At 43.4% G+C, this 18,813-nt stretch overlaps 1 protein-coding gene across 15 annotated transcripts in view; it reads left to right on the forward strand.

Moving 5' to 3' along the window:
• ATP9B (ATPase phospholipid transporting 9B) overlaps positions 1-18,813 on the forward strand; it is a 218,903-nt gene that overhangs the window by 101,817 nt on the left and 98,273 nt on the right. For 14 of the 15 annotated variants that reach the window (XR_016387667.1, XR_002642781.3, XM_089895355.1 and 11 more), the window contains one exon: positions 4,187-4,263. The exons of the other annotated variant lie outside the window; for it this stretch is intronic. Coding sequence is in view for 12 of the 14 variants with exons in the window: in XM_089895355.1 (XP_089751481.1) it covers positions 4,187-4,263 (77 nt within the window). In the remaining 2 variants the exon portion in view is untranslated. The remainder of the gene's footprint in view (positions 1-4,186; positions 4,264-18,813) is intronic. 15 annotated transcript variants of the gene reach the window in all.

Consider the following 18,813-nt stretch of genomic DNA (forward strand, 5'->3'; position numbering starts at 1 on the left):
TCAGAAGGCCTACCATTGTTAGCAGGGTCATGTACCCAGGATTTGATTCCAGGGGTGCTGTCCTCCATGGCCTTTGCCCTTCAGCACTTAGCATGTAATAGTTTATAGGAAAATACTTACAGCATACCACATTTACATACCTGGTCACAGATTTTACATTTTCTGTATCTAGTTGTATCTAGGTGTTGTATCCTATTTTTTTCATCATGTTGATATTTATTCTTTTTAATAAAGGATCAAGATTGAGTTCACTCATAAAGATATTTGAAGATTCTCTTTTTCTTTTTAAATTTATTTCATCTTTTGTTTCCTGTATGTTAGAATGTTGTCACTGATCCCCAGTACTATTGATTTTTGGCCTCTCTTCTCAAAGAGCCAGAAGCAACCCAAGCTGGAGGCTTGAGGTATCCTAGATAATTCACTGTGCACAGTGTTTCTCTCCTGACCTTCATTCTCAGGATGACCTTGGCAAGTGGTAGCTCCTACTTGTGAACTTCGGCAACACAGACACAAATGTAGGCATCATAACACGTTTGCTGCATAGGTAACCCTTTCTTATTCTTCCAGAGATAGAATTCAGTGGCCAGAGTATTGTATCTTCTGAGAGAGTATTTAGGTTGTTTAAAACAATCGTTCCACAAGTTTAAATAAAGTGCCTTTAATTTTAAATTTTGTTCAGTCATTTTTGAAATGCAAGCTTTTTCATGTATTTCAAATCTTTCAACACATGCTTAACTCTATTTCAAAGCCTATTAATGTGAGCAATTGCTAGACTCTCTATATAAGCAGCCTTCCGTATACCGAGATATGTTTGAAGTACTTTGGATTTCCAGGAGTAATACAGCAATGGCTAGACTCTCTATATAAGCAGCCTTCCGTATACCGAGATATGTTTGAAGTACTTTGGATTTCCAGGAGTAATACAACAATTGCTAGACTCTCTATATAAGCAGCCTTCCGTATACCGAGATATGTGTGAAGTACTTTGGATTTCCAGGAGTAATACAGCAATTGCTAGACTCTCTATATAAGCAGCCTTCCGTATACCGAGATATGTGTGAAGTACTTTGGATTTCCAGGAGTAATACAGCAATTGCTAGACTCTCTATATAAGCAGCCTTCCGTATACCGAGATATGTTTGAAGTACTTTGGATTTCCAGGAGTAATACAGCAATTGCTAGACTCTCTATATAAGCAGCCTTCTGTATACCGAGATATGTGTGAAGTACTTTGGATTTCCAGGAGTAATACAGCAATTGCTAGACTCTCTATATAAGCAGCCTTCCGTATACCGAGATATGTTTGAAGTACTTTGGATTTCCAGGAGTAATACAGCAATGGCTAGACTCTCTATATAAGCAGCCTTCCGTATACCGAGATATGTTTGAAGTACTTTGGATTTCCAGGAGTAATACAGCAATGACTAGACTCTCTATATAAGCAGCCTTCCGTATACCGAGATATGTTTGAAGTACTTTGGATTTCCAGGAGTAATACAGCAATGGCTAGACTCTCTATATAAGCAGCCTTCCGTATACCGAGATATGTTTGAAGTACTTTGGATTTCCAGGAGTAATACAGCAATGACTAGACTCTCTATATAAGCAGCCTTCCGTATACTGAGATATGTTTGAAGTACTTTGGATTTCCAGGTGTAATACAAGGGCTCTTATCTTCTTTACACTGGATTACAAGTTGAGAGGGAAAGACCAGGATTTTAAAAAATTTTATTCTTTAAAAGTTATGTGTCACTACTATATTTAAAATAGATAACTAATAAGCACCTACTGTATAGCACAGAGAACTCTACTCAGTACTCTGTAATGACTTATTTGGGAAAAGAATCTAAAAAAGAATGGGTATATGTAGAAGTATAACTGGTTCACTTTGCTGTACACCTGAAACTAACACAACATCGTAAATCAACTCTACCCCAGTACAGATTAAAAAAAAAAGTTATGTGTCGATTGAATTCAAGTTGCCTCCTGGTGAAGTGAGCTCAGGCCTTCCTCCCTGACTGTAGAAACCAAACGCATGGGAGCAAGGACTCAAGTTGACACAGACAGATAAACAGACACAAGGACTGAGGGCACCAGAGAGGGACAAACACGACTTCCCAGGGTGCCATGCTTCTTCCCCTTGTTGGTTCAGAGAACCAGGAAACTTGCCATGTTTCAGTAATAGGTGGATATGGGAGCATTCTGATCTTAAGTTGCCGAGAGCCTGGAAGGAAGGATGAGTCCTCTAGAGTCTGCGGGACGTATATGCCCAGATGGGGGTCCAGGCGGAGCCCCAGAGCAGGACTGCAGGTTCTGTGCGCAGTCAGGCGTCCAGGGCTGATACTGATGGTAGAAAATACAGCAAATGAGAGTAAACTTTTGGAAAATTTATAAGAATTTGATGAAGGAATTTAATGTTAAGAAGATTGGAACATATGTTTTGTCAGATTTTTTTGTTATTTGTTTCTCTTAATAATTTATTGATGTGGTATTTTGCAAAACTAGACCTTGTGACCGATTAGAAATTTAAAAGTAAAACCTGTACCACACATAGTTTGCAAGGCTTCTGCTTTAGAGAAAACTTAGTATCTGGCATCGGCCAGCAGGGGAACCCGTCCCACTCGGGCGTCACTCAAGGGGCCGGACCCAGAGAGCTCTGGTGCAGGGCCACAAAAGCAGCATGGAGGCTGAGAGGCAGGACCAGTGGGGGCGCTGGAGTGCACAGCAGCCTGCAGCTCACGATCCAAAACACGTGCATGTCGCTGCTTCTCAAGCTTCGGTCTCACAGGGCAGTTGTTGTGGGCTGGGAAGTGGGCGACGAAACTCGGTTCCTCACTTCTGGGGTCTTGCTCCTTGATGCTCCTGATGCGCCATTTGCAGCCCAGCTCAGTGCAGGTGTCACCAGTCGCTCTCTGTGTCCTCCGTTGGTGGAGTGGGGGTCCATAGTCACATGGGGCCACTCTACTTTGAAGAGCGCAGTAGTGCAAGCCTCACAGCTTCCCAGGGCGCACAATTACAAAGGGGGAAAAAAGAGATGCTTATTCTAAAAAAGAGCAAACACGTAACGTCTGCAGGTGTCACTGCTGAGCTGTACGTACCCTGGCATCTTCTGTCTTCCTGGGCGTTCCGTGGAGGAGGCTTTTGGTGGTGTGCTGAGATGTGTGGTGCACAGCTGTCATTGTTATGTAGACCCGAGATCACCTCGGTCACATTTACTCCACAGGTCCTGCCTTAGGACTCACTAAATTCCACACATTACATGAATGTGACATCAAAGAGTTTTTGTATAATTATTAGGGTTAATTCTGCAGTGGTTGTTGATTTCAGTGAGTATTATGGATATATCATCTTTCTCACCTTAATTGTGTTTCTCACCTTCAAATTTTGTGAAAATTAGAAATATATATGCACAGCAGCAGTTCTAGAGGCGGACTTCCATGGTTTTTAATTTGACATTCCAGAGATGAATGCCTCTGATCTGAGCCTTTGTAATGTATAGATCGTTCTAGGGGTATTTTACTGTTCTTTTATCTTAAGTTTGATAGACCGCAAAATTATCATTTCTTCTTAACATGTACAATTAGAAAACCAGACTTTCAGGAGACAGGAATAAAAGAGACATAACATATAAATTCAAAATCAAATATTGTCTTTATAATACTCCTCTTACTGTTTTCATTGTCTGTGTCCTGAAATGTGAGCAAAGGCTCTTGTACCTGGTTGTCCTGCATCTTTACAGTGAAAGGATGCTCGCAGACTCTTGTTCAGAGAAACTGCCCCCCCACCACCACCACCGGTACCATCTTGTTTGGGATCACATGAATTGATCAGTTAGAATGTAAGCTCTCTTAATGTAGCTTCAGTGTTAGAGTTACCATTTTAATAGGCATTAATGAGTGAACAGTGTCACGCTTTCTATTGCCAGTGAAAAGAATATTAGTACATTTTCTAATGTTTTGTGTAGGTAAATTAGTATCACTTAAGAAATCATTTGAGTTTTTCAAAGTTTATTTTTAAAGTTGAGATTAGATTTTCTAGAACTACTGAAATTAAATATGCTGTTGGATAAATCTATATAAAATCAAATGGTGTCATAATATTTTCCATCAAAACGATTAAGTAGCAAGTGTTACTTCTGTGCATATCCTTCAAGTTTATCTGTAAGGACCACTTTTGTGTTTTGCAGGTACTATAATAGGTGTTGTCATTTATACTGGAAAAGAGACTCGAAGTGTAATGAACACATCCAATCCAAAAAATAAGGTAGGCTAGCTTGAGGACCGACTGCTTGACTGAACTCACCTCCTCCTTTCAGTGAGAGAGCACGTGTAGTTCTGAGTAGCTTGTTTGTGAAACAGAGTTTCAAAATGTTGGTGATTCAGGATATGAATTCTCTGTGTTTGTATAACAGCATGCTCGTGTAGAAGAATTTTCAAAACTATTTTTTCTTGCCTAATCAGAGTTTTATATGTCTCTTAAATTTTCATTGTTGTATATACAATTTGCCCATAATTTAACAGTTAATTGTGGGTCTTTTAATTTCTCCTCAATCTATTTATTTTATAATTTGCACTCTATTTTTATGTTGATGATTCTTTTTTAAAATAAAGGAATCTATATTAATGTTTTTATGGTATGTAATTTGACAGTGTTTTATTGTTAAACCAGTTTTATTTGTTATTTCCATTTCAGAAGAAGCATATTGAAAACCAGATTTTAGTTTTTAGACTGCTTGATTATATTCCTAAATTAATTATATTCCTGTTATAGTCCTAAAATTGTTATTTATGCAGTCATCGTGTGTGTAAGTTAAATCATAACAAAAGGTTAGTTTGAATTCTCAGTAGTTATGATTTGAACAACACATTTTGTATCAAGTCATAATATGTGTTAATATCTACTGAATGAGAAGCTCTTTCTAACTGTGCATTTTACTCACTTTTCTTTGAAATATAATTTGTGTGTATCTAAGTAGAACAAAAAAATCCTCTCATGGAGTCACACCTTGCTTTGTGAGTAATTCATAGGACACGTCTTCTGCAGGAAATTTTATAACAAAGCAATAGAAATGAAATAATTCTTTGAAAGATATCTTTTAGGACAAGATGTGTTTCATTTTTTCAGCTAAATACTATTTTAAAAAATAGTTAACCCTTCAAAAACCAGGGAAGCATCACTGATGCTGTGAATGCCTAGACCTGCTTGCAGTGCCGCTGACTGCTTCCCGTATGGAGAGCATCCCTAGCTGCCTCCCGGGGTTGCATCTGGTGACATTTTATATTCCTGTGTTTGTTAGGGCTCCAGATGTCTGTGGGTGACATGTTTACGGAAGTCAAAGAAAAATGTTGTGCTACTATTATTTTAGTATAAATTCTGATTTTGATAATGGGGGAAAAATTCTCTGTCAATTTATATATATATATAAAACTTGGCTTTGAGTAAATCAAATATACCCAAGTCAGTAATTCTCCAGTAGAGTTAAATTATTTAAAAATAAATTACTAAACTAATGACAAGAGTTAGAATCGCATACATAGTTATGTGTGTTTTCTGGCAAGTATGGTGTTTTTCTTTAGTAAGCAAAACTTGGACGTCTAGTAACACATATATGATTTCTGGGGGGGTTTTCCTTAATCATTTTACTTTTACACTTATGATGGTATTTGAGGGTAAATTTAAATTTAAATATTAAGTTTAAAATCTGAAAACTTTGTAATCCAACTTCTTTTCTTGTTCTCCCTTACCCTTCTGTGCCGCTCACTTCCTGTCTCTCACCATCTGTCTACACACAGCCACTTCTTTGCTCCGGGCACCTTCGGTTTTGGCTCACGTGCTTGTTCCCTTGGGTGCTGATCCAGAGTTACTTAGGTGACCTTTCCCAGGTTTCTGACCGCAGTGAAGAACTCTGGCACTGGAGGTTGACCAGCCTGGGTTAGAGTCTGGGTGGTGCACTGACCAGCTCTTTGACTGTGGGCAAGCGGCTTAATTCTGTGCCTTATTACTCGGTAAATGCTACCTATCACCATTACCTTTCTACAAAGTGAAATGTGAAATATGAATGAGTGCCGTGGTTTTTCAACCCCACCCTCGTTGTCAGTCAAGACACGCTCCCTGAGTAGTGCCCAGGCCCTGAGCGGCTTCAGAGCTGCCTGCCTTTCAGGCCCTCCCCTCCGCCCTCCCCCCCCTGCCCTCCCCTCCACCCTCTGCTCCCCCCTCCCCCTGCCCTCCCCTCCCCCCTCCCCCCTGCCCTCCCCTCCGCCCTCTCCTCCGCCCTCCCCCCTGCCCTCCCCTCCGCCCTCTCCCCTGCCCTCCCCTCCGCCCTCCTGCACCCCCTCTTCCTCCTTGTCCTCTCAGCCTCCCTTCCTCCTTCCCGATTTAGACAGCCTTCCCAGTTTCCTTGGCGTTAGCAAAATCTCTCTTACAACAGGAAGAACTCCTTTGGCGTCTTGCAGGGTTGGGCTCGGATCCTCGCTCTGCCGCTTGACAGCCTCACGTGGGGAGCAGACGTGCTCTTTCTGGGGCCGAACCTTTCTGGGGTTTGATCAGCGTTTGCTGCTCCCCTTCTGGTTGAAAGCCTTAGGGAAGCTCTCACACAGGCAGGCACTGATCTGAGCACTTTATGTCCATTGTGCCGTGAGTCTGCATGGCAGCCCCCGGAGGAGCCAGAGCTGGCTGCTTTTAGAGCAGGGCGACTGCAGCTCAGGGGGCAGCCTCGTCTGCGTGGGGCTGCCGCTCCCTCAGGGCACTGCGGGTGGCAGAGCTCCAGCCTGAAAACCTTCTTGTAAATCAAGGGATCATCTTAGGAGAGAGAGAAAATCTCTCAATGCGCATGTCATTAAATCTTTCTAAGTGTTAAATGCCGGATTTATAAGAATAAAATTCAGGAAAAGGTTGCAAGCATGCTACAGTGGACAAAAAGCAGCAGATATAATTTATCTAGGGCAAGTATTGATATGTGCTGAAAGAAAAGAATGAGTGATGTTTGAATCCTAAACGGAGGGAAGACAGAAATTAATGTTCGCTGTTTGTAAGACATTATTATCTGCAGACATCTCAGTGTTCTTCTGTAGCTTACTAAACCAGCAAACTTCTGGATTTCACAGAAGGCTAGTGGAAACAAAAAGCAAACATTTAAAATGCTTTGAATCATTTGCCTGAGTTTCATTGGATTTCTTTGGGGAAGCCACACTGTTCCTAACCCTCCATTCTGAGCGCTGCCCTATGCATGGAATGCCTGTGGGGATAGAGTGTCAGGTGAAACAGCCCCGGAAGCACAGTGGCGCACACACCAGAGGTTCCTTCTCTCCTCGTGTACATGTCTGAGATGTGGGCAGGCACTCTGCTCGGCACCATTCCGCGGGGACCCCTCCTGGAAACACGCCTTGGTGACCATGGGGATAAGAAGAAACTGGCGTGGCAGGTTATACACGCCTCCCCACTCAGCCGGTCAGCGGTGTGGGCGTGTTTCCTTGGCCAGAGCACTTGAATGGCTTCACCGAAGTTGGAGGAATTAGGGACGTACAGTCCTACCCCAACCGTGGAGGAGGGAGAATTGGGGATGTTTAATGACAAGCACTGCTGACCACCCGCAGTGCGCTTATGGGTGAGAGTTTCCAGCCTTTCACAGAGAGTTAAAAAACAAGGAGGAACCTCGTAGAGCCCTAAAAGTGCCAGCAGCTAGGGTGAAGCAGGGAAGGGTAGCCAGGAAGGAAGGCTGAGAGGACAGCACTTGCAGAGTGGCCGGCAGTTGGCAGCGGGCCGTGTGGCGGAGGCCCCGGAGGTGAAGGACTGAAGGGTCCACGGACTAAGCACATAGAAGTCGTGGTGAAGTGAAAAGCTCGGGTGGAGGGCAGATGCAGAGGCAGGTAGAAGCCTCCGAAGGAGGGCTCTCGGCCACGGCTGAGCAGGGGAGGCCGGACACGCTTTGAGGCAGGGCCCAGAGCACCAGAGAAGCCGTGGTGGTAAGAACTGACTGATGCTGCCCTGGGGAAAGGATTTTATTGATTTTGTTTCTGGTGAGAAAACCAATATCACAAAACTATTGATGCTTCCAGTAAAAGAAGAGAGGGTCTTAGTTTATAAAGAGGAAAAATATTCTTTGGAAGAATAAGTTTCATAGGCATCTAATAGTAACTTAAATATATAAATACAAAATTACTTAAAAAGGGAAATTATATACTGTTATATGGAAAACAGCTACCATAGAAAATATGATGTGGCCTCTTTGATTTTGCAGAAAATATTTACGCTCACAGACATAGAAAACTTACAGTTACCAAGGGGAACGAGGGGAGGGGAGGGATAAAGTAGGAGTTTGGGATTGACATACATACACTACTGTGTATAAAATAGAGAACCAACAAGGACCTACTGTATCGCACAGGGGGCTATACTCAATATTTTGTAATAACCTATAAGGGAAAAGAACCTGAAAAACAATAGATATATGTGTGTAACTGAATCACTGTGCTGTACACCTAAAACTAACACGAAATTGTAAATCAACTATACTTCAAAAAATAAATAAATAAAAATAAGAATAAAGAAAGAAAAGATTTACAGTCATCTGTTAATCAGCCAGTATCTCCCTCCCCGCCCCCCCGCCCTTACTCCATATTTCACTATGGTGTATACAGGAGCATCATGCAGATCTGTAAATTGCTGTAAGTTCCTAGGATGGAAAACGCTACAGTTAAAGCAGTGCTAATTTAAGGGAAAAAAAGTTAGTGATAATAACAATAATTGATGTAGTGAAATTAATGCAGAACATGGTAAGAATTTGAGACAGTTCCTAAAAGCATTGAGAAAGATTATAGCCTAACAGTTTAGGCTCATAAATTACTGGGCAGTGTTAGGGACCCAGCTGAATCTTAAATTTCTCATGGAGCCGGTAATGAGCATGTGGCTTTCTCAGGCTGATGTTCAGGAGCCCCCAGGCAGAAGTGAAGAAATGGCTGGTCTAAAGTTCCAGGTTGTGGGGTGGGAGGGTCAGAGGAACTGCCCACAGATGCCCCCGGGAGACACAGGGGCCCTGCAGGTTATGCCACTGGACTTCATAGCGTTCTTAGTACTCATGCCCGCTCGCAGGGCCCCCTTCCCCGGTCCTGCGCACAAGTTCGCATCGTTGGTGGCGGCTGTTCTGAAGAGCCGTCTCCCTCTGACATTACCCCGGCCGCCTCTGCTGCCCTAGGAACGTGAGTGTCACTTCCCTGTTGAGGCTGGGGCTAGTTGTGGACCAGCCTGGGCACCTTGTAAAATGTCGTCCTTGGGTTGAGCAGATGGCTGTTAGCTAAGTTGACCAGTTCGTATTGGTTGTTTCATAAAATGTATCTTAAAAATTACCTACTCAGCTAGTGTCCGAAGCCTGTTTTGGGCCACTCTCCTGTTTGTCATCGTTTTGTCCATCTTGCTCTTCTCTAGCTGCTTTTTTAAAGACAACTTCAGACAGAAAAGGAAGGAGAAAAGTATGATCACTCATATACCCTGAACCAGGTTTAACACAAGTTCCCTACTAGTTTCATCTTTTTCTGTGGTTACAGATGTCATGCCACTTTATCCCAAGTGTGCATTCTTAAAAAATAGAAAGTCTGGCACTTTCTGTAGCTGTGCCTCAGCCCCCTGTCTTACTCTGTGGCTCCTGACCTGCACAGCCCAGTTGAGTGGCCCTGGGTTGGCGACATCAGCTTCACATCCGGGGCACTGATTCGACCCCCTAGAGTCCCTCCCCTCAGACTTCCTGAATCCGAACCTCTGGGGGCTCTGACACACACTAGAGACTGAAAGCTACCGTCCCCTCGGTGGACACCGCAGTCGGAGATACACAGAGAATCCTGCAAAATTGATCACACTGTAACTGAATTCTGTGACTGTGACAGACGTCCCACTTGAATTCATCCTTTTAGAATGGCCTTGAAGTTCGTTCTGGAAATCCAACTTGCTAATTTTATGTAATAAGCATATACAGTTTTACCCGTATTACAGGAGCTTATTAGAATACTTTTTAAAATGTAGCATGTTTTATCCAGACATGGAGGTTTGGAATAAATCCTAAAATGTTGTTAGGTGGAGGAAGGTTCTAAAGTGTTGAGAAATTCCTAAAGCTCCTTCTCAGGGTTAGAATGTGCCCCTCATAATGTTAACTGAGGCAGATGTAAAGCAGGGATTGGGGTCTACTCAAAGTTTGAAAATTATATTTTAAAACTTTGAACAGATCAAAAGTTTTTATTACTTAGCCATTACTTTTACAGTAATATTTGGTGAAAGTTTAACTTACAAGGACTACAACTTGAGTAATGGGTTGTTTTATAAAACCTAGCTTCGGATATATTTAATAAGATGATACTTGATTACATTTAAGAGGGAACAAATTCTTACAGGAGGTTAAGAAAAATCAATTGTGACAGGTTGCCATTTTCATGCCATTCATAATAATAAGTTGCTCAGAGCAAAAACAGCAAGGATGAAATGATAATACAAAGTGCTTCCAGCAGTTACTGTAATCCCTTGGGCATATTGATTTGTGTTTCTAATAAAAAAGAAGCTTTCAAATGTCTCATTGACAGACAGACAGGTGATACGTGCCATTATGTGAATTAGAGCCGCTTCTTGTTATCTGAATGGTTGTAAAGGCATTTTCAGATAATAGAGCAAAATAGAATCAGCTATGGTATACTTGGCAAGTTGAAATATCAAGGCTGTTTGGAGAATAGCTCTTTTATTTTAAAAAGGGCAGTTTATTAATATTTTAAAAGTCGTGTTGATTTATATTAAAATTTTACAGTAGAAAGATGTATTGTTCTCTCTTCTTGTGGTTGCATACCATCATCACAGCCCTTAATTTTTTTAATAGTTGCCTTCTTGAGTAACAAAATATTCTTGAATTTAAATACTTGTTTAAAGATGGGATCATGTGGTTCACAAAAGAGCTATATGTCGTGGAATATGGTATTACAGTCAATCTACATAGATAGATAGACTTCAGAATGCTTTTTTGATAACTGTTATTAATATTAACAAATCATAGTGTTTCAAAGCCTCACCGGGAAGAGATTAACTAGAGAAACAAGCCCCCAGTAAAGTCATTCAGTGGCACGTAGACAAGGCCCAGTGTGGCTCTCGGGGTTGTGACAGCACACACACTGCCTCACTGCTCTTGTTCAGCTGTACACTTTGATATTACAGCTGCTCACAGTTAAAAGTTGTGTTTCTTCATCAGCAGTGTGAATATAAATAAACTTATAATTTCAGGAAAGCAATAAAGAGGCAAGATGCTGAATGGAGAAGCAGTCCTAATGATAACCTCTGGGACGTGGTGCTCTATCAGAGGACATAGCAAATATCTCAACCGGAAAGCTTGGATTCAGTCCCTCATTCCTTTTAAATATGAATTTGATTATAAAGCAGGTGTTCTAAATAGGAAACACAGCATATTTGTTATTTAAAGTAAATACTTTGTATCACTAAAAAGACTTAGTTTTACATAAATTTCTGAATGAGAAGGGCTTACTCATCACCTGCATATAAAATAAGAACTAATGGATTGTATTTCATCATTTCGGAGCAGTACAGCTAAATTCCCTATAACCAAATTCTTAACAGAGAAGTATAACTTATTCAAGAAGCAATTAAGTATTTTGCTTTTGTTTTTTAAAATCTTTGATTCCTTATCCTGAGGCCATAATAACTGTTAGAAATTAGTGGAACTTGTGATGACTTATTTATCATGACATTTCCATCTTAATTTATATATGCTCACAAAACTAAGTATTTATCACTCCCAGGAAGGATTTTTGATGAAAGCCTTTCTGAATGGGTGAGAATATGGTCTGAAATGTCTAGTGAGGTTGAAAATGAGAAGCTTTCAGAACTTCTGTATGAACTAGAGTGGATGGATGATTATGCTGTCAACGAAGACACAAGAGGAGGATCATGAGATTTTCCTGTTGTTTTCAGATTCTCTCAGTAAATATCACCTTCCCAGGCGGGCTGCAAGCCACCAGGCCCTGGTGGGTACACGTGGTGTCGATGTCCTAGGTTATTATGCAGAGCGGGTCCCTTCATGGTCACCGTGAAGAGAAATAGGTCGTGTGCATGGCCGGGGTTCAGAAGCAGACTTGGGGGAAAATGCCAAGCCTGAGGTCAGCTGGAAGGGAAGGTCGCTCGGTTTTCTTGCTGTGCCCTGGGAAGGCCTGGGACGGGCAGGACTCTTCGGCCCCCACTGTGGTTCCTCCTTGAGAGGTCAGGGGAAAACCAACGTCACTGCACCTGGCAGGCCGTGCGGGGTGCTTGTCCTTGGGGCTGCCGCTGGTGAGGACACCAGTGAGGGCGCGGGAGGCTGAGGTCAAGGCCAGCCCTTCCCCGCCCGCCTGCTGGCTCCTTGGGCCAGGAGCCCCCATTCCGCGGCCGCCGCCTGCGGCCACAGCGACACTGGTCTGGTGCCCTCTCCGAAGGCAGGCCCGGGACCAGCACCCTTTCGTGGTCGTGGCATCGGTTGGTGTCTCAGCCTCCGGCACGGTGATAACACATGTGTTGAGTGATCACGTTACTTTTCTTAGGAGTAGTCCATGGTTTTTCCCCTCCACAGTTACCTTCTTCTAAGCAGTAATTTAAAAAGAAGTATATTCCTCAGAAACAAATCTTAACACATCTGGTTTCAACTTAGTTGTCTTTTCATACGTCTGAAAATATATTCTGGATACTAATTGTTTTTTTAATTTGAGTTGTCGACAGTTAGAGTAGCAACTGGACCAAACTTTATTTTTTAAAACCTCATTAACTAAAACATGTATATAATACATTTAACATGAAATTAAATAGCTTTCTTTTCCCCTATGGAATTAGCATTGTCAGCTAATAATTACCTTTTGCAAAACTTTAAAATATATCATGTGAGTTTGAGTTTTCCCACTATAATAAGCTCTTAACTGCATGAGATTTCTTTTTGAGGGACAGTTATCCATATCAAACATTTCTGAAAGGCTTGTTTTTTGTTTGTTTATTTTTTTAAGTTTTTCTTGGAGTATAGTTGATTTACAATGTTGTTAGTTTCAGTTGTACAGTGAAGTGAACCAGTTATACATACACATATATCCACTCTTTTAGATTCTTTTCCCATATAGGCCATTACAGAGCATTGAGTAGAGTTCCTTGTGCAATAGGAACAAGTAGGTCCTTATTAGTTATCTATTTTATGTAGAGTAGTGTGTATGTGTGTCAGTCCCAATCTCCCAATTTATCCCTCCCCCGACTTTCCTCCCTGGTAACCGTAAGGTTGTTTTCTGCATCTGTGACTCTATTTCTGTTTTGTAAATAAGTTCATTTGTACCCTTTTTTTAGATGCCACATATAAGCGATATCATAGGATATTTGTCTTTCTCTGACTTACTTCATTCACTCAGTATGGGTTCTTTTTAAACTGCTTAATACCATCAGAATCAAATATTTTTTCGAGGCCTTGAAGTAAGAATGAAATTTTTTGAGCTCTCTTATTTGAACAAAGTTAGAACACAAAACTTCTATGGGATAAATTACCACAATGTAATAAATGTTAATTTATCTATGGGATAAATTAATTACAATGTAAATTGGTGTGCCAGTGTATTTTCAAGAGACAATAGGAAAATGAGCCCAAAACATATTAGTGAAGGTTAATTAGTCCCCTCCACCAGTAAGCAGAGCCTTCTAATTAGAAGGCTTCAGTAAAATATATTAGTTCAAATATTTGCTGTTTAATATTTTTAAATTGTGGGGTGGTGGTGACATCTCTGGAAGAGCTCTGGATGGGGCAGATGGGGCAGTGTCCCTCCCAGTGTGCCCTCCAGGTGTGCCCCTCCTGCTGTGTCTCTGTACCTGCGAGGCTTGCGGCACTGCCGTGTGGAGAGCATTAAAAGCAGGGGAGGTACGGAAGGAATCTGGTCTGATGGGGATGCTCAGAATCTGTTAGGTACTTCACTTCTTCTGAACAGCTCCATCCTGTTAGTTAACAGTGCTAGATATTGTGTGAGCTGTCTTAAATCAGGTTAGTTAATGAGGGTGGGTTAGTTCAGTAGACTGGAGCGAGTGAGCTCTTTTGCTTGGTTGATTAGAATTTGTGCTAAAATGAGGCCTCGGAAGACCAATGTCCGCCCTGCTGAAGGCTCTTAGTAGTAAAGGTCTGTGGAGTTACTTTTCATTTCTGGAGGAGGAAGGCGTGCTGAGAATATTTGTTTTGACAATGAAAGGCCAGATAGGTGACCGTGATGAGATGCTGATGGTGCGGCACAGGAAATGGGCACCACCTGGGGCACCTGGGCCGCTTCTGCTGCCCTTGAAACTTCTAGATTTCTGAGCAAGCAAACGAAAGCCGGTTACAGACAGACTGTAACTCAACAGTCCTTTTGATTCTTATTTTTTGAAGCAGATTTAGCTTACAAAATTTTATGCTTTCAAAACAGATAAAGGAGAGGAATTATTTACATGAAAAGTTTATGAATTTATTAAACGGTTGCACCCTAACACTCTAAGGATTTAAAATTATGTTTTTGGTCGGGGGCGGGGTGCGGAGAAGGAAGGATTTATTACTTGCAGCAAGTAAGGAGAAGGCCGGGGATCTTCCCCAAAGCAGCGTCTTGGATTGAAAATTCTCGAAGTCCTGTAACATACACAGTCTTTGTGTGTTTTATACAGACACACAAACATGTTTGTTCCCGGAACTTTGAAAATGCAATTAGTGACAGGTTGCCAGTCACGTTTTTTGTAGTGGTATCTTCGGCAGGAGATGAGGTAAATTTAAAACGGCGCCGTTTATCTGGAGCCGCCGGCTCGCCGCCCTGGCTCCGGCCGACCCCGCTGGGCGGGGCGCGCCGGCCGCTGGGCTTCGGGGCCGCTGTGCGCCGACTGCGCGTGCGCACCCTCCCTGGCGGCCAGCCTCCGGCTCCACGGGATCCGAGTGCGGGCCGGCAGCCTTGTCTGGGATGCCGCCTCCGTCAGGACCCTCCCTCAGCCTGGCTGACTGGTTTCCCGCAGGCGGAGGAGGGCGCCCCCGTCCCGCGTGCCCCCATCACGATCCGTGCTTCTCCCGTTACAGCACGCACGGGGCACCGTCCCTCAGATCCCTCTCCTCCCTCGTCCGTGCAGCCTGCGCCCCGGGGCCTCTCCCCTCTGTGCTCTGCGCACCCAGCGCCGCGTTTATGCGACAGAAGGGCCAAGGCTAGTCCCCTGCCTGGGCTGTTGCTCTGGTGGCAAACACCGGACCTCCCGGCTCTGCTGCTCAGGCAGCGCGTGAGCCTGACTTGGTGTGGGCCGCCAGCTGGATCTGCTGTTGCTTGGAGATCAGGAATAAACACTGCCTTTAAAGAGATTGTAATCGAAAGAGGGAATCTCTCGTAGAGACATTTGTCTTCTGCCTCTTTCCTTACACTTTGTACATGGTAAACCCTTAATAAATAATGACTGGCTTTAGGGGGGACTTGCTGTGCTGGCATTAGGGATAGTTTTTGTTAAATGCCCCAAATTAAGTGACTTCAGAGTGAACAAACAGATTTAGGAAGCTAGGCCTAGAAGTCAGACTTATGTCTTCTAGCTAGAGGTCATAGCTAGCTTTCTGTTCACTTTGCTGTTGATACTGATGTGAAAGAGAAAGCTTTTTCTTCACTGCAGTAATGTTGACAGGTGATGCTGTGTTACGTGCAGCCGTGTGACTGCAGTATGGACAGCCCCCCCCCCCCCCGCTCCCCAGGGGCACAGAGTGAAGGCATAAAAATAAGACAGAAAAAAGGACAGATTTAACATCACTACGTACAGTTCATTAACCTGTGGAGATGAGCAGCGTGTGTACCATACGATTCAGAGAAGGATTTGTTTTGTTTTGGATGAATATTTAGTCATTTGAGCAACAGTTTTCTTAAGTTAAAGTCAATAATTTGTTTTTTTTTTTACAATTACAAAAATTGTTTCATAGCCTTAAGATACAGACATGGTCTGACACACACAATATAGGGAACAGAATTTTCACAATAGATCAATTTAATGTTTCTAATTCTAAACAATATAAAGAAAAATGACTCCTTCCATGGTTTAATTTCAATCTAAGATGATGCCTTTGCCCCATACTTGAGGTGAATGTGATGCCATTGCGGCAACCTCGTTTCAGAGGGTAAGTGCGTGCCCTTCGCCCTGTGAGCAGTCAGCTCAGGTCACTGAGGAATGTGCTGTAGATTCAAGAAGGAAATCAGATTGAATTTCCTTACAGTCTCGAATTAGTAATCAATCCTTACTCAAGATATGCGCTTAAATCTTGGCTTTCTGGATTAAGAATCATAACAATTTTGAAGGTAATTTATGGTTGCTAATTAAATAAAATAAAAATAAATAGGTTCTGGACATTTTAAAGTATCATGTCATTTGCACAATTTCATTCAGTACACATTTTAAGTCATTGTAAGGATGTGTAACATGCTAGGTTGTAATTACATGTTCTCCTTCGTTTTAACGCTTAGTTAGTACAATAAAGACGAAGCAGGACACTCAAGATCCACATCTCCTCTATAAAGTAGGAGTAACGTCAGGAAAGACATTTCGTATGTAAGATTTAAGAGTGACTAAAGGGTGGTTGAATTATTTTCCCCCTAAAATGACTATAATTAGTTCAAAAAGTACAACAATGTTCAGCTTGTTATTTTGTTAATGCTACAGTATTAGTTTTTCAGATTAAAATGTGAGTTGCTTGGCCATCCTTTTGTCACCCGGGAAGGCAGGGTCCTCCCCTTGCTGGTCCAGCCCGCTCCTGTCTACTGTCTGACCTGAGTTTCTCTGTTAGTTCTAGTTGTTGTATGCTGGTCCAGCTAGTTGCTGCTGTTACTAGTTAATGTAAAGTTGTTTCTTTCTCTTTATCCTCTTTTGATGTCAATTTACCATATAAGTTGTGTTTCACACTAACAAATGGAGTGTAAACTCTCTGCGGCCATTTAGTGGGTGACTTCTCTCCTGAATGCCCTGGAAGGCTGATGAGCTGCTTCTCATGCACTCAGCAAACACGTACCTGTGTGGGTGCTTCGTGCGGTGCAGTAAAGACACAGGTGCGTGAGCATCGTTCCCTCAAGGAGTTGTTGTCTGCTGATGTGGCAGACACAGTAACAGATCATTTAAAAGCTAACTTGACCTTGACAGTCTTCGTGTTGGTAGGGTGTTTGGGGAGCCCTGAAGATTGGCCCTCACAACCTGGCTTGTTAGGGAGACCTGGCCCGAAGGGAGCCAGACCTGCGAGGAGGGATACACGGTGGCCCAGGGCAGCGGCCCGGGCCAGAGCGGTTCAGCTGTGCTGGCGTGTGCATTTCGGAGGGAGTGGCGGGAGCCGGGGTCGAAGAAACGGTCGAGGGTGGATCTTGGAGGGTCTCCCATGCCTCTGATGCCTGAGCCGCATCCTGGACCAGGGCCACGAGCCCCGGCGGAGGTGCACGCTTCGGTTGCTCTGAGAGCTCTGTGGAGGGCTGATGTAAAAGATGAGGCGGAAAACCCATTGGGTCCGCGAGACGCACTTCAGACCGTTGAATGTCGGAGTCGCTGCAGCCTGTGATCAAAGACACGTCGCCGGACACGTCAGAGATGCTCAGAAATGTAGTTAGCGGCGCAAGAGAACTGGGAATTTTAAAATATTAATGTAAAGGAAAAATATAGTAGTCTGGTGCTCAGCTTTTGAGTTTCTCACTCCAGGCGCACCCCAGAGATGCTGTGGGCTTGGTTCCAGACCGCTGCAGTAAAGTCAGGCACGCAAATTTGGGGTTTCCCGGTGCGCATAAAAGTGATGTTAGACGACACTGCAGTCTAGTGAGTGTGCAGTAGCATTGTGTCTAAAAACACAGTGTACATGCCTTAATTGCAAATGCTTTCTTGCTAAGAAGTGCCAACCATCATCTGAGCCTTCAGCGAGTCACAGTAGTGACGTCAGAGATCAGTTATCACAGATCACCCTAACAAACGTTAATGATCATGAAAAGGTTTGAAATACTGCAAGAACTTCCAGATTGAGACAGTGAGCAAATGGTGTTGGAAAAATGGCACCGATAGCCTTGCTGGACACAAGGTTGCCACCAACCTTCAACTTGTAAAACTCACAGTATCTGTGAAGGGCAATAAAGATGAGATGTGCCTGTAGGTCAAAACAGATTTGACAGTCCTGAAAACCGAGACTTTGATTTGCAAGAGCTGGGTGCTGTGGAGGCTGAAGAGGCCAGGGGAACAGGGTAGAGTCGAAAGCATGAACAGTGACGGAGACGATGCAGACCCCCGCCGTCGACACCCCGGCCTCGACGGGAAGCAAGGAGGATGGACGTGGTGTGGGTTTCTTGCCTCGCTTGGCAGCTCCCCGGACTGGGGGAGGACTCGGAGGCCAGTGCTTGGCCCCGCCGGAGCCGTGACTGTCCCGGGCTCCAGGCTCATGCAGGACGGGGCCCCCAGGAGGAGGGTGCAGACTGCAGAGAAGGGGCCTGGGCCTGCGAAGCGTTCAGTGACGAACGGGAAAGTGCCCTGTGTGGTGAGGGACCTACGCTCCCAGAGCTGACATCACACGGGGAGCGGGCAGGGAAGGCTGAGAGTGTCTCCCTACTCTCAGAGGCCACTAAGTGCCCATCATCCCGTCCCACAGGTTAGATGTCGGGGAGGGGAGACGGACTGGCAAAGGCCCGAATACAATTTAACTGAAATCCGGAATCCTAATTACTAAACTTCATGAGTTAGTTAGAATGTGACCGGATTATATTCCCTTAGAATAAATGTTAAGAAATTTATTTTAGGAAGATAAAAGACTTGGCACATCCAAGCCTATGTCCTATAAAAATG

Source organism: Delphinapterus leucas, chromosome 14 (genome assembly GCF_059928025.1).
Source record: "Delphinapterus leucas isolate spDelLeu-1000000601 "Yukka" chromosome 14, BTC_Dleu_Yukka2, whole genome shotgun sequence".
NCBI lineage: Eukaryota > Metazoa > Chordata > Mammalia > Artiodactyla > Monodontidae > Delphinapterus > Delphinapterus leucas.